At 33.0% G+C, this 23231-nt stretch overlaps 3 protein-coding genes across 6 annotated transcripts in view; 2 read left to right on the top strand and 1 right to left on the bottom strand.

Moving 5' to 3' along the window:
- The first annotated feature begins 43 nt into the window (after positions 1-43).
- Positions 44-4740, top strand: LOC123711753 (probable ATP-dependent RNA helicase Dbp45A). Of its 2 annotated transcripts, none has more exons than XM_045664500.1 (9): positions 44-251; positions 389-582; positions 656-789; positions 945-1080; positions 1271-1440; positions 1775-2002; positions 2942-3069; positions 3748-3901; positions 4395-4740. In XM_045664500.1, the coding sequence occupies exons 1-9, from the start codon at positions 179-181 to the stop codon at positions 4705-4707; spliced, it is 1530 nt and encodes a 509-aa protein (XP_045520456.1). In that variant the 5' UTR covers positions 44-178; the 3' UTR covers positions 4708-4740. The 2 variants fall into 2 exon arrangements, with proteins under 2 accessions (XP_045520456.1, XP_045520455.1); XM_045664499.1 differs by having other exon boundaries at positions 46-251; positions 656-867.
- Positions 4741-6417: 1677 nt separating this feature from the next.
- On the bottom strand, positions 6418-17457 carry LOC123712154 (toll-interacting protein-like). 2 transcript variants are annotated; one of them, XM_045665132.1, is made up of 8 exons: positions 17237-17457; positions 16800-16919; positions 16622-16697; positions 15854-15965; positions 10126-10240; positions 9070-9156; positions 8618-8788; positions 6418-7735 (listed from the first exon to the last, which is right to left on the bottom strand). In XM_045665132.1, the coding sequence occupies exons 1-8, from the start codon at positions 17279-17281 to the stop codon at positions 7625-7627; spliced, it is 837 nt and encodes a 278-aa protein (XP_045521088.1). In that variant the 5' UTR covers positions 17282-17457; the 3' UTR covers positions 6418-7624. The 2 variants fall into 2 exon arrangements, with proteins under 2 accessions (XP_045521088.1, XP_045521089.1); XM_045665133.1 differs by lacking the exon at positions 17237-17457 and having other exon boundaries at positions 16622-16711; positions 16800-16920.
- A 2540-nt stretch (positions 17458-19997) lies between these two features.
- The window catches only part of LOC123712018 (myotubularin-related protein 8), a 49109-nt gene continuing 45875 nt past the window's right edge, over positions 19998-23231 (top strand). For both annotated transcript variants that reach the window (XM_045664924.1, XM_045664923.1), the window contains exon 1: positions 19998-20280. In XM_045664924.1, the coding sequence (XP_045520880.1) occupies positions 20257-20280 (24 nt within the window). In that variant the 5' untranslated portion in view covers positions 19998-20256. The remainder of the gene's footprint in view (positions 20281-23231) is intronic.

Genomic DNA, 23231 nt, shown 5'->3' with positions numbered 1-23231 from the left:
TAAATTAACTGACCGCTGTCAATAGACAGTAGATAATAAAATATATAGAAGAATAGACTGCTGACTGACAGTCATCACGATTTACGAAGAAAGCATGTGTAGAGTGCGGAGTGTTGTTTACTTTTTGCGTTTCGCGTTGTAAATATTATTTCAGTTCAAGATATATTATCTATAAATAATGCAAGAATCTGGAAAAGAGTTCACAAATCTAGGTGTTAATCCATGGCTTATAAAACAATTGGATACATTAGGTATATATTTATTCACGTGTGTAGGTTAAGTGTGTATTTTGTTAAATGTGTAATTAAAAGTGTGGATGTTATATGCAAATATTCAACTAACTAAAATTTATTTAAATTGCATATAATTATTATTTTAAATATTATAGGTATACGTTTTCCAACGCCTATCCAAAAAGGATGTATAAAACAGATTCTAGATGGCCATGACTGCATTGGTGCAGCAAAAACAGGATCAGGAAAAACATTTGCTTTTGCACTCCCAATTTTGCAACATTTAGCTCAAGATCCATATGGCATATTTGCTTTAATTTTAACTCCGACACATGAACTAGCTTATCAGGTAATTTAAATGAATGACTAGATTTCAGTCACATATTCATTAGAAATAATCTAATTGTATTCTTTATTTCAAGATAGCAGATCAGTTCCTTATACTTGGACAACCACTTCAGTTACGAGTATGTATTGTGACTGGGGGTTCCGATCAATTAGAAGAATCTTTAAAACTTGCTAAGAGGCCACACATTGTTGTTGCTATGCCAGGGAGGTTAGCTGATCATATTACTGGCTGTGATACATTTTCTTTAAAGAAAATAAAATATTTAGTCTTGGATGAGGCTGATAGGTATTCAAGTTATTTTACAGAAAGCCAAAGTGAACATTCATGAATTGATTTAAAATAATAACATTTTTGGTTTCCAGATTATTCAGCGAATCATTTGAAGAAAATTTAAAAACAATATTCAGTGCTTTAAACCCAAAGAGACAAAACTTATTATTCTCTGCAACTATCACAGATGATGTCAGAGAATCAAGTTTATTGCCTTTAAATAAAGAGGTAAGTGTAACAACTAATTGATGATTGATTTCATTATTAAATTAAAATGCAAATTATAAAATTGATAAAAAATTGTGCATAAAAAAAATATTTGAATGCTCAAGAGTATTAAGAATTCCATGCGTAATGAATTCTAAATATCCTTATTTTTTAAGAACTTCTAGTATAAAAAACAATTTTTCGTATTCAGAAATTAGTGACATGGTCAGAATCAGATCCACAACTAACAGTATCAACATTGGAGCAACAATATGTGGTGTGTCCTGCATATGCGCGTGACGTCTATCTCGTTCAGACACTTCGCAAGTATAGAGACACAAAACCTAGCTCACATGTCATAGTTTTCACAGATACAAAAAAGTGAGTAAATTAAGATTACCAATAATTGACAAAAACATTGTTGAATATAATAGGTAATTATACATAGTGTATATTCCTGGTATTAGTTTCCAGTAAAACAATACTTATTGTCAGAGAAAACCTTTATATTTTTTATCCTCTCAAAAGGCTAGCAGAGTCTTGAAACAACTTAATGAGTTTGCGTAATATGTCGTAAAACTAAATTTTCAGTAACAATACAATTTTATTTAAAAAAATAGGCAAGTACGTGTATTTGACCACTAATCAAAAGTATGTTAATAAACCAGACAACTAAAGAAGACTTTTATTTAGGACTATGCTTTAATATTTTCAGGGAATGCCAAGTGCTGTCAATGATGCTTAATGCGATTGGCATGGACAATGTCTGCCTCCATGGTTTCATGAGGCAGAAGGACCGCGTGTCAGCCCTCACTCAATTCCGGAGTAATTTAAAGTGTACATTAATAGCCACAAATGTGGCCGCCAGAGGATTGGATATTCCTTCTGTAGACTTGGTGGTGAATCACAAGCTGCCCTTGGAGCCTAATGAATATATTCATAGGTATATATTTTTTTTAATTTTTATAAAAAACCCGGCAAACATCTTGAACTAATGTCCTTGCCTGAAGCGATTTTAAGGTATAACTGATAGGGGGGCGGCGGGCGGTGGTGCGCGCCGGAGTGACGTGTCGATCGCGTGATTGGTAAATCAGTTGAAGTTTGTGTCCCGCGCTGTGTACGATGCGCAAACTTTCCCCCACTCCCTTGTTTAACGCTCAGGAAGTTTGCCGGTATGTGTACTTAACTTAACAAAATATTTCTTAAATCTAATCGCCAATTTACAGACTTAACTATCTGAGAGATAGAATGCGTGTAGGCTTTGGGTGTATTTGTGTGTGTGTAACTAAAGCCTGTGTAGTAAAATTGTCTTGATTTAGTCATTTAAATGTCTGATAGTGTTTTAAAGATATCTTTTTTGATATCCAATTTAACACAACACAACTCTTGAGAAATAGGCCAGCCAAGTGGTTTTATTTTAAGCTGGAGACACGTAAATTGTAAAGCAATTACCGGAGACAAAGCTGCCAAGTTTGCAAGGCCTTTGCCAAATGATACATATAACCAATATTTAATAAATAGTTAAGTTTTAGGCAAATACCTATCATAGTACCTACAGTTGTGGAGGAAGGAAGGTGTATTGTTTCACCTAAAGCAACAAAACCACCTCAACATGTCTTACCACTGATTGGCCCAATGTTAGACATTACATTAAGGCGAAAACAGTACATTAGGCCGTTTCAAGGAATTATTTAAATAATTGCACTCGTTTAGCCAAAGTATTATTTGGTCTCTTTCTGTCTAATTGTGTTTAGGCTATGGTGGAAAGAGACAGTTGAGTAGGCTTTTATGAATTATGATTTTGATACAATTATTTTACGTAATTTGTTATCGCGCATACACATTAAAGCTAATTTTGATTAATATTTCTTTACATTTGTAGAGTAGGAAGAACGGCTCGTGCAGGGCGGAGCGGTTTGGCGATATCTCTTATCACACCATACGATATTCTGCGACTTGGGGAAATTGAAGACAAGATAAACACGAAACTAACGGAATACAAAATTGATGGTGAGTTTAGATAATGAGCGAATTATTTAAAATTGAATGATATAAATCTGTGACGTTAGTTGTATTAGCAGATACTCCTTTTATAGAACAGGGGGCACACGGGCAGGAAGCTCACCAGATTTTAAGTGATACCGCCCATAAACACTTAATGCCAGAGGGCACCCGTGCGTTGCCTGCCTCTTAGAATACATTTACTATTTAATAAGCATCTTCAAATTGCGCTTACAAATTACTGCAATGGCGTCATACCCTGAATTAATTTACGAACGAAATTATTCCGGCTGCTAAGGATATGAACAACTTCTCGACCTCAGTCACTGTCATCAAACCAACAGAATAGGACCCCAAGCCGATGTCCGAGTCTCGCAGGAGAGCACAGCTATAAATTCCCTTAAGAGGCCAACAGCGAATATCTGTTTCAAAAAATTTAAGTATTTAACAGGAGAAAATTTTAATATAAATCTGTTAAATGTATTTCCGTTTAGCATGTTATCAAATTGTTTAAAACAATGAAGTCATGATTATCTATGGTTCTCTATACTATTGTTATAAAGTTTTTGTCTCAGTTATAGGAAGTGATCTCTGTAACTGGTTACAGTTAGGATATTATAAATTCTTCATATGAAAGGGAAAGATTTCAAGATTTCGTATGAAATGATATGATGTAATACTTCGCAGATGAAGAAGCTGTAAAAGTGTTTACGACAGTTAGTGTTACAAGACGTGAACAAGAGGCGCAACTCGATAACGAGGAGTTTGAGCAGCGCAAGCGCAATTATAAGATTAAGAGATGGATTATGGCTGGTGTCGACCCTGATGCTATGGAGGAAGGGTAAGGAATATAAAATCACAAAAAAATAATTTGTTTTCAGAAGCCCGTATAGTAAATCTGAAGTTAAATTCTTGTCTCGAAAACTAAATATCTTAAAACTTATTCCGATTTCGTTTGATTGTACTAGAATACGGGCCTAAGTATTATCTGGCATATATAATTGTGTTTAAGTCCAAAGAAGTACAGTGCCACTCACTTTTCTTGGTTGGAAGAGTAGTATTGCCAGTAAATAAAAATTAACCATTATAAAGGGAATATTTTGAAGTCATGTAGGCAAACTTAATAATTGTAATACCTAGAAAATACCGTTCTAAGCTTTAATAAATGTGACACAAACTTAGGAACGACTAATATGATTGGTTTTGTTACCTGTACTATTCATATAATATCTTTTAAAGTACCTAGCAATCAGAATCGTTCGATAAATAAAACTTTGCCGTTATAATTAATAATTCATGGAATAAAGATTATCATTGATAACTCTTTTATACAGGTTAGAAGAAATGCGAAGGAAGCGAATAAAAGCAGCGAAAAAGGCAAAACTAGCAAAGATTAAAGAAATTCAGGGACAGATTAAAAATCAAGACCAAGAGAAACAGAACGATTCAGAACGTTTACTACAGAACGAGTCGGAAGATATAGACAAAACAATAAAAGACAGTATGAAGAAAGTTAACAAAAGTTTGATGAAGAAAGACGACCGATTTAAAAATGTCATAGGCAAAATAAGTAAGATTAAGCGAAAAGCGGAAATTGCTGAGAGGCAAAAACAACAAAGCATGGAGAAATTCTCCAAAAAAAAATAGAAAAGTGAAATAAAAGTATGTATATGTTTTAAACTGTATTTTTATTTAATTTGACATAGATATAACATTTATTACTAACAAAACACACACACAGAAACACATAAAAGAACAATAATCAAAAATAAAAAAAGAATGAGAGATAACAATTTTTATAAAGAAAAAGGTTTGATTGTGTAACGTGTGTGTGCTGTGGATGTAATTGGCCCTGGCTCAGCATTATGCTGAGGAGCAGAGTTATTCCACAGCGCTGGTCATTCTGTCAGAGACCACAACAGCAAGTTTTAATTCTGTGTCACATTTTATGATAAACAAAGTATTTTTTATCTTATATTGGAATCACTTCAGTTTTTATGTGTCAATAATGATTAGTTGTCAAAAAGTTTTGACCTACACAATATTTTGTTATGTTGGGTTACACAAAACTTTTACGCATATTTAATAAACTGAATTAAAATATTCACACATTTATTTAAAAATTAACGAATAACAGATATTTTATCATTAAATTTCAGTATAGATATCCAAAATGAAAGTGTAGTCAAAATGTTTATAATAATATTTGGCGTTGCCCACGACCATTATTCCTGCTATATTTTTATTAAAAGTTTGCGAAGATATTCTACAAATAAATACATATCGATGGCAGGATTAATTTAAAGTCACAGAAATCTGATTCAACTCTTCTCTCTTCTACTCGTATTAAACACAACTTGTCGTCTACGGAAGGGAGAAATTAATTGTCTGTAAATAAGTTCAAAAACTACTGGACCGTTTTTCAGGAATTCTTTCTCCACTAGAATGTTACATTATTCGCGGAGTAACATAGGCTATTTATATTTATTATATATTATTTTATAATATGGTAATGTTTAACCTGTCCAAGGTACTGCTTTAAAATGTTTACTTCTACACTATCTTTATATATATATATAATTCTACTGTACGTGTGTATGTCACTTAACTTAAAGGGCTGGACCGATTTGAATGAGTTTTTTTATGCATTTACCCAAATGCATAAAAAGGCTTTTTATGCATAGATGTTTAGATTCACAAATCAGCCTGTCAGATGGCGCTGCAGTAGATATCGCAACGGCAAATATATCATTTTGGCTAGATTTTTTTTTCAATTGTATACTAAAGATGGACAAAGCTTAGTTACCCTGGCAACAAACATTAAGAATATCCTTAGTCAACATTGTTTCATGTAACAGGAGGCAAACGGGCTGGAGGCTCACCAAATGTTAAGTGATATCGCAGCTCATGGACACTCACATTGCCAGATGGCTCGAAAGTGCGTTGCTGGCCTTTAAAGAATTGGTACGCTCTTTTCTTGAAGGACTCTTAGTCGAATTGGTTCGTAAATACTTCAGAGGTCAGCTGGTTCCACATAGTACTGGTGCGCGGCAAAGACTCTCTTAAGTAAATGCTCAGTTGTGGACCAACGGACGTCGAGATGATACGGATAGTATTTTGTATTCTGCCTCGACGTCCAATGATGAAACTCAGCTGCAGTTATTGGTCCGAACAACTCTGAACACTCCAGACTCCATGGTAAAAGAAGTAAAAGATGCAGAGAGACCTCTCATCTCTACGCAACGCCAAGGTATCAGGCCGCACGGATACTGACTGGTAATCGACGATTCGAATCTCTTCGTTGAATACTAGTCAAGCGAAAAGAGCTGATACTGGGGAGAAAATTAAAATACTCAATACTTCATAAATCATTTATATTTAATTATAAAGAAATATAACAGGTATAATACAAATAAAGCGTGGCAAATCATTTGGCACATATTCAGCTTGCCATATTACCAATCTAATAAACATATAAAAACAGTGTAACTTGTTTGCCGTTAGATATCTAATAAACAATAATAAACTAAAAAAAATTATATAGCTTTTCGTAATTATATTATTTCCTCCAACTAAACTTAAGTAGATTTTTTTGTTTAGGCTGGATGAGCAGCATCTCCAAGCCATAGGAATTAACCACTGAAAGCAAAAAGCACAGTATTGCTCGGCTGGAGGTTCATGCTTGACCAGAGCCGATGTTTTTTTTTGGAAATCTGTTAGCCTTTACAGCTCAGCTCGGGCTGTTTTGGCAAGCGTATGGCTTGGCTATAAGCTGGACTGGGCGTTTTTCTCGAGTCTCCTGTGAGACTCGAACCTCGGCTTGGGCCGTCACGGATACGTAAAGTGCAGGGTGCATAGTGCTAATAAATAACTTTATTTATAAGGCTATAATGGCATATGAAATTTTATTTAAAAAATCTTATACAAATTAAAACTACTTGATAAATGAGCACGTAAAAAATACAAATTTGCTAGCGATTTTCGACTACGACCTAACGGAAAAGCTATCTTTGCGAATAAGGCATTTAATGGTAATAACAAAAACCTTGTGAATATAAACATAGTAGTATATTTTTTTTTAATTAAAAAATAATAATATAGTTTCGGAATCTGCCTGGGGTAGTTCACCTTTAAAGGGTTATGAACTCAGGATTATCTATCAACTGAGATATAAGAGTTTGAAATTAGAATTTCATGGATTCTCTTCGTTTTTTTAAATATCTACATGACCTGGATGCAAGGTCTTTGGCCAAAATTCTCTACTTTAAGTAGTATGTCACCATTTCACACGGTTTTTGTTATCTGTGTATATCTAATTATACATTTAAATGTATATTAATTAACTCTGTGATTAATCCGTAATTTCAGTCAATTTACAAAATCGTCAGTTATCCTTTTGAAAATTGAATTAATTCGTGATTTTCCTCCCTTTATACACACATACGAAGGGGACTTTTTTCCGCAATGTGGTAAAATTCACAATTATGGATAAAATATAGGAATCCAGGTAATTCTACTGTTTAATATTAATGATTCTTAAACATGATTATAAGGCATACATTGATTATTCTGACATTTGAAGTAACGAGTTAATTGTCGCTTCTTTGTTCCCGCGGTTAACTTCAGCCACTGATTTTATCACGTCCTTGTCGATGCTTGGGAACATTTCGTAGATCTGAAATAGAAGAATATGTAATCATTAGTGGTGAAAATAACTTGATGGGTTTTAACGAAGGCAAGTGTTAAGGAAATATTACCAATCTCTATTACGACAGTGTACACAGATGTAAACAGATATCTTTGTTTGAAGACCCAAGGGCACTGAACCAGTTAAGATGTTAGAGATTTCTTGAAAACATATTACCTATGTGTGGTGCAATAGCTAATGATGTATATTACAATTGACAAATATAAAGGCAAAATATAATTCTATTTGACCACTGTGTTCAGCAAAGAAAAATTATTTCTACCAAGAATATAGCCCTCGGTATCCGAAAGATATTCACAATTGTCCCATGTGCCTCGTACGAACAGGAATTATCCGCGTATTTCGCCAATAATATGGGATTGAGGTAACATTTTCCACCTTATTAAGGAGTTGTGAGGAAATATTTAGCAGCAGTAACAATTCATTTTTCTTTTAAATATTAAGTTGTAGTTTGATAAATGTTTCATACACTACTAGTAAGAAGTGAAACTTCTTTAACCTTATTTTTCGAAAAATGATGAAATATACTTTGAAAGGCACTTTGTCCATCTTTAGTATACAAGGCCTTTGTTAAAATTTATATAATGAATTATTACTATCATTGTTATCGTTATTATATATTTTTGTTATTAATGGCTTCGAATCTTTTCAAATCAACCGTTGTAGGGTCATAGGGACCGTGGTAGGGATCAACAAGAAAAAGATGGCGCGTAACGGAATAATGTGACGCGTAATCGAAAAATGTGACGGTATTTTTTTACAATGTCGATACAGAAGTTTCACTATTGAAGTGGTTATGCTTAATATAATAAAAAATCTAGCGTACATTAAAAATCAAATCAAATCTACCTGAGCAAGCTCTTCCTCCGTAATGGGTTGTGGCTGTTGGGGTTGCTGCGGCTGCTGTTGCGGGTAGGTATGGGGAGTTCCTGCTGGGTACATTGGCATAGTGGCATAGCCCATACCCGTGGATGGCACCACCAGAACTGGCGGGAACGTTGGTACTGCTGCTGGGCCAACCTGCAAAATTAAACTCCTTGTAACCTGTATAACCTAACAATAAATATATACTATATTTAACCTATAACTAATTAATAAATTGGAGTCTCGTTCGTCTTAGAATTTTTCTTGGACCCAGTTTTAAATTCAGTAGACTTAGGGCAAGAGTCAGAGCCTTTAGTTAAACAATATTAGTGATACAATTTCACAAAATAAGTTTTTTAGTCACGTAATTTGCTTTTTGTTACTTAAAGTATGTGAGCTTTCGCTCACAACGCAAAAAAAATACTATGTATACTTACAGAGTAACTTAATACCAGATTGACCATCCCCTCCACTCCATCTCCTTGCTTGCCGTTTAATGGATACCAATCTTCGTGTGTTTCACCCTAAACATATTTCGCATATTATTTCCACACTTATATAATAATGGGTCGACCTACAGTGTTTTACACATGTCGACTTTATATGTATTGAACATGTGGCCAGAATATCACTGAATAAATTCAAAACTGTCGTTAAACGTAAATAAATCAATAAAGTTTTTATAAATTTGACGATTATTGAAATGATCCTATTCCTTGGGATTGATATGCTCCAGTTTTTATTTATGCAACAATTTGTATACTCATAACTTGGCGATTAAAAAGAGTGGCGGAGAGTTTCTTGTCCGCTCTACGCCTTTGACTTGCAAACTGGTAGTAAATATTAACTTAATTTCACTTGAACAGATTTTTTGTTAAAGTTTATAAGTATACTTGTCAGTAAAAAATATACATTGTGAGTAAAATATCAAATGTAATCTGAGCTTAATAAGATACAATAACGATCCCCTCTTTATCAAGTTACCCTAAGGCGTATTGGTTCGGAAATACTATGTATTTATGAAAGTTCACCACATCCTATACCCTACATATGTCACAAGCTATTATATATCTATTCTAAAATACAAGAAATATGGTGAATATAATTTTTCCAAAAATATTTTTTTTTCAGTAGGAGTAGGATTAGGTACAAATAGGCGCTTAACAACGCTTAGTTTTAAATTGATCAGCCTGATACCGGATATCAAGCTCTGGATAAGTAGTGCTTATTCTGTTATATTCACGAAGAATTCGAATGATAGGTACTTGAACTCCTAGGTTGGTTTATGCAGACGGAATTTAGAAAATTCTGCTGTTTTTGAACCTTGGGAATGAATCCTGATTCATCGGCCCTGGCCGACAATAGTAATTTTCTCTAAGAGGTTCTGTATTTAGCCATGAAACAATTTGTATAAGAACGTAACTCCGCCTAGAGATCTCCGATTGTATAGTATAAAATGGCGTAAACAAAAGAGTTTCATTGTAGATACATACATTGAGTACAGCAGCGGGTATCTGTATGTGAGTCCAGGCAATCAGTTCGTCCATAGTGAAAGAGCACTCATCGAAGATTTCCAGGTAAATGGAATTAACACCGGGAGGCAGAAGACTGAAAACAAAATTTTATTTCTTTAACTATAAATCTGAATTTGTCCTAAGCAATGTCATGAAAATAACCAGTATAAGAAAATAAATAACATGAAACCGAAATATATATCTTTTAGTGTTCGTTATTCTCAAGTCGCGATTGCTAGCAGTGCAACGAGCGCGTACAAATTCACGTAGGGAAGGACAATTGTTGCGCGTCTTGCGCACCCGGAATATTATTACACGTGAGACGGGTATATTTAGTTGCAGTGGCTGAATTTACAAGAATTGTATTATAATTAGATATAAAAACGTTTAGGTTTTATGTATTCTTGTCATTTTTACATATAATATATTCTTCGTTTTAAATATAAAAAGCGAGTGAATAGTTTACTCAGACTAAGATAGACATCTTTAATATATAGTCAAACCTGAGTAGGTGATTTGGCCTTTAGGGCCTTTACTTTTCAGATCGGGCTGTTTGCAGGCAAGGCGCAAGGGCGTCTCCTGTGAGACTCAGACCCTCCCAAAACCTCTATAAGTGAGATTCATACTTGCCTATACCTCTATAAGCGAAAGTTGAACGAAATTACTATTTATGACTTATTCTTAAATTTAAATATGCGTCGGATATTTTCTATAGTTTATACATTGTATTTTATTTCTAATTACTTCATATTAGCCGTATTTTTATAGACCTACGTGAGACACACCTTCTGTAAGCTAGAAAATCGGATAATTGAGAAGCCTTTATAAGAGAAAATGGGATCGCGGTCCCTTGAGCTTATCAGAGTTGACTGTATTTACAAATTGGTAAGGTTTAATTTATTGAGGAAGGTTTAACTAACAATCCTTATAGTGTCACTTTTATGATTACACTACTACATATTTATATATTAGTAATCTTACAGCTAACATACATATTATAAAACAGTTAGACACTGTACAAACCGAAAACAGATTACATAGACAAACAATATATATGAAATAAATTGAAATTTAACATTCAACAAACGACAATAAATACTTAATTTTTCAAAGAAAAAAACTCTTCAAATATTTCTTCCACGTCCACGGGTGAGGAGGAAAATATCAATATCCTCATAATTAGTGTCATTGATAGATAAAACCCGAAACATGGGTGAATCATTAAGTTAATTCGTGTTCGTTCGAGGCACTTGGAACAATTGTACCTAGTCGTGCATACGGTGGAGGAATTCTTAGAGAAATTAACGACAGCCATCTATACGCCCATTATGAATATCGAGCAAAAATAATAACATATGCGAATTATATTTTGATAGAAATGATTTTTAAACTAGAAATAATTTAACTTGTAGAATTGAAACGAAATGTTTATGTACCACCTGACTGACTGACCATAATAACATCTCTTAATTATCACTACTTTGATTATGTTAAGTAGGTGGCATTTAACGTATATTGAATTACGCATTAGTTGTTAAAGATTAACAGCCCACATGTAGGATTAAACATGACGCATTATTTCTTCACTGGGTTCATTGTTGTATCTCATATATTTACATATCTTTGTGACCACATAAAACACTTTATTGTACGGTAAAACTATTAAGATAATATCGTCTTTATCGTGGCCTCTAAGCGTACAAATTTTCTCAGTTTACGACAGGTCTTTGATAAGACCCGAAGCCTGTAATAAAAGTTCCAATATTAATACAATAAAACTGAATAAATAACATGTATTATGTGGTAATAAGTCATCACGATAGTCTAAGCTTAGCAAAGGACATGTGCGTACATAATTTTAGTAGTGTTACCGAAGAGTATTTTTAATTTTTTTTTTATATATGAAAGAACTTGATTTGCTTAGTTATTTGCTTTTACTGTTAAAAATTACGTTTCGTTATAGTTTTTTATTATTTTTGCATGCTATTCTTAATGGGCGGATAGAAAGCCCCTAATTACTATCATTAATTTCTTTAGGAATCCCTGCCCCATATGCGATAATATCACAATTATTCTAAGTGCAACGAACACGAATTATCTGTTGTATGTAATTCGCTAATGTTTCGGGGTTAAGCTATAATAATAGCAATAAAATTAATGAAGATGTTGACATTTTCTACCTTTTGTGAGGAAAGTATTTTAGTTTTCTTTCTCTAATTATGTACTTATGTTTTCCGTTTCGTATATTTTGATTACCAATATAATCTATTTTGGCTTTGTATATTGTCTAGATGTTTTCTTTAATAATTTGTATATGTGTAGTTGTAAGATTACTTTTAAATAAATAAAGCGTAACGCTATATTTCGTTATATATAATCTATCATCAAAAAAACCTAACATTTCGAATGTATTTATGAAACCTATCTATTTAATCTAAAATTATTTTAAAATTAGCTCGTTTCAAAGGTGAGCGCTGACTTACCAACCAACAAACGAAATGATATACTCCATATATAATTTTCCATAAAGTATGCATATTTAAGACATTTAAGTTACGAATTAAAAGATTTAACGTGAAATAAATGTTGTAACTATAAATACAGCAGTGAGCCGTGTTAGCCTAGTGGCTTCAACGTGCGACTCTCATCCCTAAGGTTGTAGGTCCGAGCCCCTGCTGTGCAATGTGCTTTAAACATTAGCTTAAACGGTGAAGAAAACAGTGTGCGAAAACCGGCTTGCCTTAGACCCAAAAAGTCGACGGTGTGTCAGGCACAGGAGGCTGATCACCTACTTGCATATTGACAAATGAGTATATAGAAATCTGAGGCCTAGACTATAAAGATGATTTATTTTGTTAACAGTAAAATATTAAAAATTTAACTAGCAATGAATATTAAGGTTTGTAACCTGTCATGCAAACACGTCATTGTCGTAAAGAAGCCAGATTAAATTGCTTGTCTATGACATTAACATAAACCAATCTCTGTTGTACATAAAATAGTTGTATGAAATTATGAATCTTCAAACTCGAATTATTTAGTCAATCATAATACATGAAACAAAAAAATATATATCAAACATATAAGTATAACCCAAGGACGGCTGGACGGCTGTCTCCGAAGAGCAGAATAAGTAATAAAATCATTGGAAAATTAGCAAAAAAATTCAAAACATGGTAATGGGTTTCGTAACTGTCAAACATTTGATCATCATCGCGTCGATACACAGTATTCGATAATAAGGTATTTAGATTCTTTAAAAGTAAAATAATATTAGTAATGAAAAACGATTGACATATATATCTGTCAAATATTATGTGAACTTAATATTTATTTTGAATTTCTTCCATAAAACAATAAATTAAGTTCAATCTGTAACACAACTTTCATTGTCTGGCGATGCGAAGTTTTCCGGGTCAGCTAGTAATAAATATAATGACACCCTAAAAACATTTATTAATTACAGATATTTTACTTACTGTTACTTAGAAAATAATACGTAATTAAGCAAAGCTGTGTGAATGTTTTATTTGCTAATATATTTTATACGATGCATTTACGTGCCAAACAAATATATATAACATATGATCTGGGTCATTCTAGCAATATACTCATGCAATATGCAACAATTATTCGACTGTATTTCCAAGAAATGTTAACATGCAAATGTAATATTTCTCATTTATAAAGAATTCGAGGTAAACTAGTTAACGAACAATTCAAGCCATAATATTCAATTTATTTCATACTATACAAACAATATTATTATTGTAGAATGTTTTGCACTTTATTGCGTATAAGAGTCTGGATCAGTGTTTCAGATTCATTTTTTTTCTGTAATTTCAGTTCTTCATTATATGTTTTAAAATCAATTATGTTTCGTTAATCATTCCCAAGTAATTCCTTTCCCAACACCTATTATTTAAGATACTTAAGTAAGCAATTCAATTTTCGATACTAAAAATTATTCATTATCATAAGAATTTAAGGAAGGTTAAGGTCATAGTACAGTATAGGACTAAAGAGGGTCCATAGGGGGACATAGGACCATCAAGTCAAGAGTACATATTAGAAATTACAAATATGAAAATCATGCATATAAGAGGACGGAGAACGATATGACAAACAGGAAAAGTAGTAATTAAGATGACATCAAGGGATCTTATCTAAAAAAATAGTTTTCTCAACCTTTTTGAGGGAATCTCAAAGGGTTAAGAACTGACACTTAGGGCGACGACCGTATCTCAAACTTCAATTAATTTTGACTTAAATAAATCGAATTAGTAAATTAGTGTTACGTTAGTCTTAAGTGTTTTACACTGGTAAATGGAAAATATAGTGCACAAGAATAGTGTGTGTGAACAGCATCTCCTTACAGAGGCTGAAAGTAGTGTTAGTCTTATTCGACACTTTCTGTTGGTAACTGATAACTGCTGGCAATGTGCTTTAGACTTTTTTAGCTATGATTCTTTGTATATAAAAAGTAAATGTCTTCTTGACATTAGAATTCACCTTTCGTGAGTTATGTAACCTAACATTAGTAAAGTTACATATATATTTTAGATAAAAATTAGAAGCGTAAACAAAATGTAAACACTCATCGCACACTTGAAGCCAAAAGGAGCCCTTTAGTTTTTACCACACTCATAATTTGTAATTTAACATTTTCGATTCCGATAATGTCCAATAACATAAGTGTCCCTTAGATTTACGAACTCTTAAATAAGTCAAGTTTGTTTTGTGTTAGTCCAGCGTTCAACCCCACTACCCCTAATGATATCTTAGTTATAAGCTCATGTTTGAAGCCAGTTGTTACCTATCTTCAAACAAAGTGTTTCATTTAACATATATCTGAACATATCCATACAACAACAGCCACCGAACTCAACTCGAGTCAATTAAATTTTACCTAAAGATGTAATAACAGAATTCTAACACTTTCTTATGTTAAATATCTTAGTAAATTAGGTAAGACTTAAACTACTTATTAGTCCTGTGTAACGCTATATCGTAATGTTAAATATATGTGTGTAGGCAATTTATAATAAACAAATTAAATATGTATATAGCATTTCCGTTCGACAGAAATACGACTGTCAAACACATGAAAAATTTGTCAACGCTGTTGTAGCACAAAGCATTCTGGTTTTAAATAATTTAAGGTCAATAACGAAAATAAAAATCCCGTTTCTAAACATGCGAATAACAAACAAATCAATTGAAAAATATGGCGGGATAAATTGTAGTAAATCTGCTTACGTAATACTTGGACGGCCCCTATCAATAACAAACAGGTTTCGAAAAAACTCAACATCTCAAACGGTACGGTTTATCTTGTAATACGCAGTATGTAATAGATCTTAATGAAGTTTTAATTACCTAATCTACATTGACGATTTGAAACTCTTTAAAATTGCTAAGTACGTAAATATATCTAGGACATTCAACCCTTTAACACATTGGTAGTGACTTAAAACGTAACATATTTCGTAATTAGTACTAATAATAATGACGTAAATTTTGTTTTAATTTGTAGGATACTACAATACTGATTGCCCACAAATTTGATAGTGTTCTTTTTATAATTCCAATACGTAATCAAATATTTTCTATAATAATACCAAAATGGGTTTAATAACTTAATGATTTCTAAGGCCTAATTCCCTTTATTAAAAAACATATTGATTTCATAAATAAATATACTAACCAATGTATCATCTTGTTCCATTTAGGTGTTTTACCCCCACTTGGGTCTGTCTGTGTCTCATATATGCAATGACCGACGCGCAAACGAACATAGGGGTCCATGCGGGTTAGACCTAGAAAAATTATAAAAATTGACATAATTTGTTGGAAAGTAGCTAATTTATGTTGATTTATTGTCTATGACAGCAATCAACATCTAAAACTTTCAACCATAAACCTGTTCATTCAAATTGCAGCTTTCGTTATAGCACACTAAAATAATTTGCATTCTATGTTCTTAATAAATACCTACTCTTAAGGAGAAGGGGAATACCATTAGAAAACCATCAAGTCTTATAAGAAATAAAGAAAAGGTTGATCACCAACTTATACAGAGTTTTATTACCACTGGATTATTATTATTAAAGGTATTCAAATATACCAAACAATAACTCTATATAGTAAACAAAAGCAGTTTAAAAGCCCAGTAAAAGAAATTGTTTGTAGCCCTAGGGGATGATTTTATTTACTTCTGTCCCTATATGTGGATTGTAAATTCATCGTTGTCAAATGAAATAGGCTGATCCCATTTGTCTTTAAAAAGAGCAGTGCAACAGATGCAGAAATGTGAGGAAAGGATGTAGTGCTTTTGAATGTGCGTTGGTTATTATGATTTTACAATTAAATATTGACTAATATGCAAAGGAAATGTATAAAACATGTTGTCTATAAACAATTCCTTTTATAATGTTTAATATAATTTTGAATGAATTCATTAAAATAAACTTACCATAATTCTTTACCAGCTTAGCTTGTACTATGGTTACACTGAGACGAGCAGTCAGCGGAGGTCCAGCTGGTGGCATCTATAAATATTTTACTGCTTTGATTTTTACAAAATACACACTAATGTAACAAACAAGAAAGTTATACTTATAAATTAGCAATAAATATAAAAAAATACTAACTGTAGCTCCACAAAGCTGCTGCTGCAGAGCCAGTGCAGCTTCGTAATCTACATCAACAGATTCAGCCGGTCCATCTGAATCCGCTCGTAGGAAACCAGCTGGTAGGGGTCCAAGTAAAACCTAATAATAATAAAAATGCAATTTATATGTAAATGTAAACACCACAATACACATATTTTATTTCTAATGAATAAATAAAACAATGCTAAGATACGTGATATCATAATCTCATTATAAAATCTTAAGTCTAGAATATGTCCTAAGAACACTCGAGAATTTTCAGACGATAATATATATTACTGTTTTAAACAACCGGTTTAAACAAAAAAAGGCTCAAAATTATGGCGTAACATCGATAAGTATGATAATTTCTATTATGAATATGATTCACTTAACATCAAAGAAACCTGAATAATTTGTTATTAAATTTCTCTTACCCGACGACGGCGTTCTTCTGTTGTGTCGTTTGTTGTTGCAGCCATTCTAATCGGTGTTCGTGAAACCCTTACAATTATATATTGTATCCTAGACGATTACAATCAATAATTTGTTTAAATTTCTATGCCACTACGTATATATAAACTTTTCCGCAAATATGTGCGAGACCAGTCAAGACACAAAACCCAGCTGCATTCATAGAAGTAGCGACCACAGATATAGTACTATGTAGTATCGAATTATCATTATATTTACATTAGACAAAAACATGACAACTACTTGACAAGAAGAGTAACGGCCATTCTGCCAGCCTAATATAAATTTATTCTGTGGTAATATACTTAAAGGGTTATAATATGTTTTAACTTTTAAGTGTCAATATATTATAGAACGTACAAAGAAAGCCATATTTTTTAAGTATATATACCATATTCCAACAATAATAAGTTAAGTAATACAAAATTGATTGTTTAAGGGAATTTAAAAAAAAATTCAAGTAACCATTTCAAAAAGTTAAAATAAATCTTTCCACTTTTTATTGAATGTTCGCAAATAAAACAATAAAATATGTATTTTAAACAAACATTTATGTTTATCATTTTAGATTGTCTATTTCTTGTCTAACCACATGTACGGTCAATACAATCGAAGCAAAAGTTTCCTTGTTTTTGTCGTGGTGCGCTTGTAATTTTTATATTGCTTATTGGTTTGTGGAATTAGTTTCCGTTGTGCGTAAAGTCCTGGCTAACTAAACCAGCCTAAGTACTTCCAAAAGCACAGAAGCCTCCTGGGCACTTCGCAGGCTTCACGGAGCGACTTCACTGTTCCGAGGATTTCTGCACGTTTAGCTACAGCCTCGCATTTGAGGACTACGTGGGTCCTGATTCCTCTGCGCTGAAACAGCCTCTGCACATAAGGCTGTCAGTCGCGCTTAGGACAAAAGATGTTTATGTAGGAGACAAAGGCCCATAATTGTGCCTATCATTGTTTTGAGATCAGTTGATTGTGGGTTAACTGCTTGCAGAGCCATTTTTGACTATCCACAGTCCGCGCTTCGCGAACACCGTTGATGTTGGAGTTCTGCAGTTCTTTGGTGAGTCCAGGTTCACACTTGCGAGAAGGGAAAGGATCTTTCCTAAGTGGATTCGGGCCAGCAGGCATCATTTCGGAGCCCCTCCTCGCAAGTTCGTCGGCATCGGCATTGCCGAGAGATCGACTGTGTTCCTTTATCCGCTGTAGGGTAACTTTATTTCACTTCAGGTTTGTAAGACTCCAGTACCAGATGCCAAGTAAGAGTGCCAGTAAGAGAGAATATGCCAGCTCCAGAGTCAAGCCTTTGTTTCGAGCCATTGGTATACGCAGCTCATTCAGGATCGATTGATCATGTTTCTCTTCTCTCATTTGTACATGGTATTTTCTGTTGAGTATGTGTTGATTAATGATCCTATCACACGGCAAAAAAGTAGTTTGCTGTATTTTCAAACTTCTCCGATATGTATGACATTCGCATACCCTATTGTGTTGAGATTGCTAGCGTAAAGTTCTATAATAAATAAAGAAAGGACACCACCTTGTGGGCAACCTCTACTGACGATATCTCGTGTAGTGTTGCTCACAATGAAATATATAGCTCGTTGTTTTTACATATTGTTGGTACAACCTGTAATCCGCCTTTAATGTAAATAAATGCACCAAGTGTTGACTGGTTTAATTTCAGAAAATTGCCAATGTGAGATACAACACTGTGGTATGATAATTCTGTTGTTTTGACTGAGCTGTAGGCATGTTGAATGCAAGAATTTAGATTATGACACCTGACTTCGTATCTCCAGGTCTCCCAGCCGCTCCAGCATTTTTAGAAGGGGAGAGAGAGGCATGATTTCGCTCGGGTTGCCTGGTTATTGTTTTCATTACTGGTGCAGAGTGCATAGGTGTCCCCAACACTATTGCTTTATTGGTCTTAACGAAGAAGTTTTATGAATCACCTTTTCGCGACTTTGTACATGTCCCAGTCGGCGGATGACCTTGTGTTCCGAGCTCTATTAAACAGTTTCCTGACCTTCATATGGTGTCTCTTCAATTCGGGATACCACCAGTACATAATTTAATGGGAAACAACAATAATAGAGAATTGTTATTGGCAAACAGGTAATTTTTGTTGATAAAATTCAATTATGACTTTTTATGGATTTTTAGGGTAGTTTTGCTTTAGGTTGTTTGGTCCTTATTTGGTTAAAATAAAACTTCCTAATAATTCGTTGAGAAGAGGTGAAGATGGAATGTGGAATGTGTTTAATTTTTAAAAACTGTAGATTTATATACAAAAATTATCCTACCTGGCCACTAGTGGTAACATGTGGTACCAAGATGCGAAGGGTGCGTAGACAATAAAATCGAGGCGCGGCAAAAAGTTGTCCTAACGGTAACGCAATTAACTGTTCTTTTCAGAACAAATTATTGTTTCATGACGACACGTACTAATCACCTACAGATTGTTGGAGATAGTGTTTTTGGTTTAGGCGTTTGAGCGTTGTCAATTTCTGGGTACGAAGTAAAAATTTGAAAATAAATTAGGTAAGCGACATAATCATCAAAGCATGTGCATTATAAACATTCAAACATGATTAAAAGTTTGAAAAAAGTGCATTTGTTTCATGTAATAGTAAATACCGATATCTATGGTCAATAGTGATTTTAAAATTCGTCCTAGTCTGTGATCACAGATGATCTGTCATATGCGATTATAAATTACAAAAAAATATTTATATTTACAGAAGGTACCATATCATAGCAAGAATTTTGTTAATGACCAACATTTTCTAATTATTTTTTATCGTTTTGATGTGTGTGAGTGGTTGATGTGTAATTGCATTTTATTTACGACTTAAAATACAACTGACAAAGGTGTTCTTATATTTTTCTGCTCATAGTTTTATTAGTATTTAGTGAAAATGATATAATATTAGTAGGCGTTTCGATTAAACTTTGATAAAAAGTGTCAAATAAACAAACAGCTACGATGGATATTGTTCAAACACCTAAGGTAAGTGACATTTATAATTTATTTTTAAGCCTCTTATTTCGAAAAAAACATTGCAAAATTTATATGGTATTTTAACTACCATCATTATATCATGTATATGTTATAAATGGCCTTATATGACTATGATTATAATAAAAAAATAAACGGCTCAAATAAGAGTCTTTCCTACAACTTAGATTTTGTCCCCTTTGGAGCAGAGACTCTTGGGCAGTGGGGTTCAAGTGCACAAGCTCTAATTCAACATTTAACTTGGCAACCGTTACATAGATAGTATTGGTAACCCCATTGCTAATGCTTTCTTCGCTGAACTAATAAGTATTGCAATACAATGTGAAAATGCTGCCAGCGTTAAAGGTAACACAGCAACAATCCAGTACTAGGGTTTGTGGCATAACCTAGTTAGGTTAAATAGGTTAAGCTAATATATAATAGGCCTTGTTCTGGAACTGGAAAATTAGTATGTTTCATCTTTAAGTAAAAATGTTTGTATTTGTACAATTGTCATTACCCGCTTTTGGTTTCCTTATCCATCATCTATTTCCATCCAAATTAACAAAAAATAATCAAGAATTTGCAATATCTGTGACCTTATTTTCATCAAATAAAATTTTTGGAATATATTTTTACAGTTATATTGCAATAACAAATTTTCTGGTGTAGTTTCATTAAATAATATTCCTATTAGATTTCATAAAAGATAATTATTCCATATGTAGCAAGTATACAACAGAAATGCAAGGGTGACTAATTTGTTTAATATTGTTATTATTATTTTTTCACACAATTAGGTGTGTCATAAGATAAACTGTTACATAGAATTAAATAATATATTGTGTTTAAGATTACAGTATTCTAATTAATAACTTAATAAGAGGACTTCAATTATAACAAAAGTATACTATAAAATATGTGTTACATGTATGTATACATATTCGTAAAGATATTCATGTGTAATTTGCATGTTGTGTTTGCTGAGCAGACTTGGTGTCATCAAATTGAATAAAACAGAAACATTATTTTGATATGGGTAGATAAAAAAATATTTATTTATCTTCCATAAAACTACTAATTTCAAGTTTTCGAAAAAATCTTTTATAAAATCCAGAGATGTTTCAAATTATTGAGGTTGAGTTTTATATTGCTTTTTTTTAAATCATATATTTAAAATCGCATATTAACTTCTGGTTTGTTAAAACATTCAATTGAAAAAACGGAGTTATTCGCGCGCATGCGCTATCGACCTTTGACATTCGAAACTCAATTCCACACTTCAGAAATAAAGCGACATCTACGCTGTTTTAAGGCTACTAAAGCGGTAGTCTATTTTGAGCAGTCCTGTCTTTACCTTTCCCGGCGAAAGGCTTCCCCGAAATGCGGCAAAAAGATCGCGCGTGTTAGGTGAACGCTTTGTTGTTATGTCTCTTAGAGATAACAGAAAAATAGTGTTTTGTTGTCGAGGAACTTAATAAGATTTGAGTATTGCAATTTGAATTTTTGAACGTATTAATCATGGCATTCTCTTTGACACCAATAAATATGTTGGGTGAGTTAGGCCGGTTTGCGAATTGGTTGAAAGGTGACTGCGTTGCCGCTGAAGAGTTTGAAGGCCTTTCTGTTACCGAAAAGGTGAGCTAAACGGAGTGTAAGTTGAAGTTTTGTTGGTTGCGTAATTCGGAAAGTTAGAGAAGCGGTGATACTAAAATTTGGCAAGTTATTACGTAGAATTAAAAACTTATATATATATATATATTTCCCGATGTAATCTACCTGCACTGAATTCAAAAAACAAAAAGTTTATTACATTAAACGCTTTACTTGTGTTAACGATAAAATTGTAAGAATTCTTCTTCAGAGATCTTTGAACTTTAAGGTTGATGGAACTCATGACAAAATTATTATCAAATTGTGTCGGGCATATCCTTCATCCTTTAATAAATATTATTATATAGTATAATTTTTTGACAAAAAAGCATTAATTTCACAGCGACAGAAATACAGTAATATAAATGTTAGTATATATAGTAAAATTTGGCTCTCGGAGAGTGAGATACGTTCAGATTATGATTGATTTTAATGGACTTTATTAATTTATCAATACAACAAGTGGTTAGTCTACATTCTTTAAGTATAATTAAAAAAAAAACTAATTGCAGGGAAAAACTTGATGAATGTTGGTCAAGACAAAGAGATATGGAAAAATATGGAGGAGGCTTTTAAATTAAAAGGGGCCATACAAAAACTAGACCGCTAAAAAAGAAATCTAACTTCATGGACTATATTTATCTTTAATTATACGCTAAACCGCAATACGTAAAAGATCGTATCATTTGAACTAAAAGCTAATTTGCAAAACGGGTACATTTAAAAGACACTATAATAATTAATTTAATTCTAATTCTACGGAGTAGAGCTTGTCGAACCATCTCAGCTGTGCGTGCACCAATGGACATTCTTACGCATTTAACACTCGCTCGTACGGTGAAGGAAAACATTGTGGGGTACCAGCATGTCTTAGATAGAAAAATGTCGTGTCAGGCACAGACTTCTGATCGCATTAAGGAGGTAAAGATCTGGAATCACATACAAAAAATCTGAGTCCAAGACCAAGGATTGTGTGGTGCTCTTTATTTTAGTCTATATAAATATTTTCTGTAACGTTTATTTATATAAAATCGTATGTTATATATATTAAAAAGAAAATACAAAAGTTCTATAACCTAAATAATATTATTATCGTATCAAACGTGTAGTACAAGTAAATGCCATTAAATATGATAAAACAAGTTTTAATGTGGGACCTGTTGCTCGCGTCGTCCCTTGTTTGCGTGGGGATAAGAAAACTTATAACAATCTGTATTGTAACTATTACGTCGACATGGAATCTGGCTTACCAAGTTAATCGTAAAATAATCAATTGATTGTAAATCAAGCTGTGTTTGGATGTGAAATGT

Source organism: Pieris brassicae, chromosome 7, assembly GCF_905147105.1.
Source record: "Pieris brassicae chromosome 7, ilPieBrab1.1, whole genome shotgun sequence".
NCBI lineage: Eukaryota > Metazoa > Arthropoda > Insecta > Lepidoptera > Pieridae > Pieris > Pieris brassicae.
This window is presented reverse-complemented; position numbering and strand designations above follow the sequence as displayed.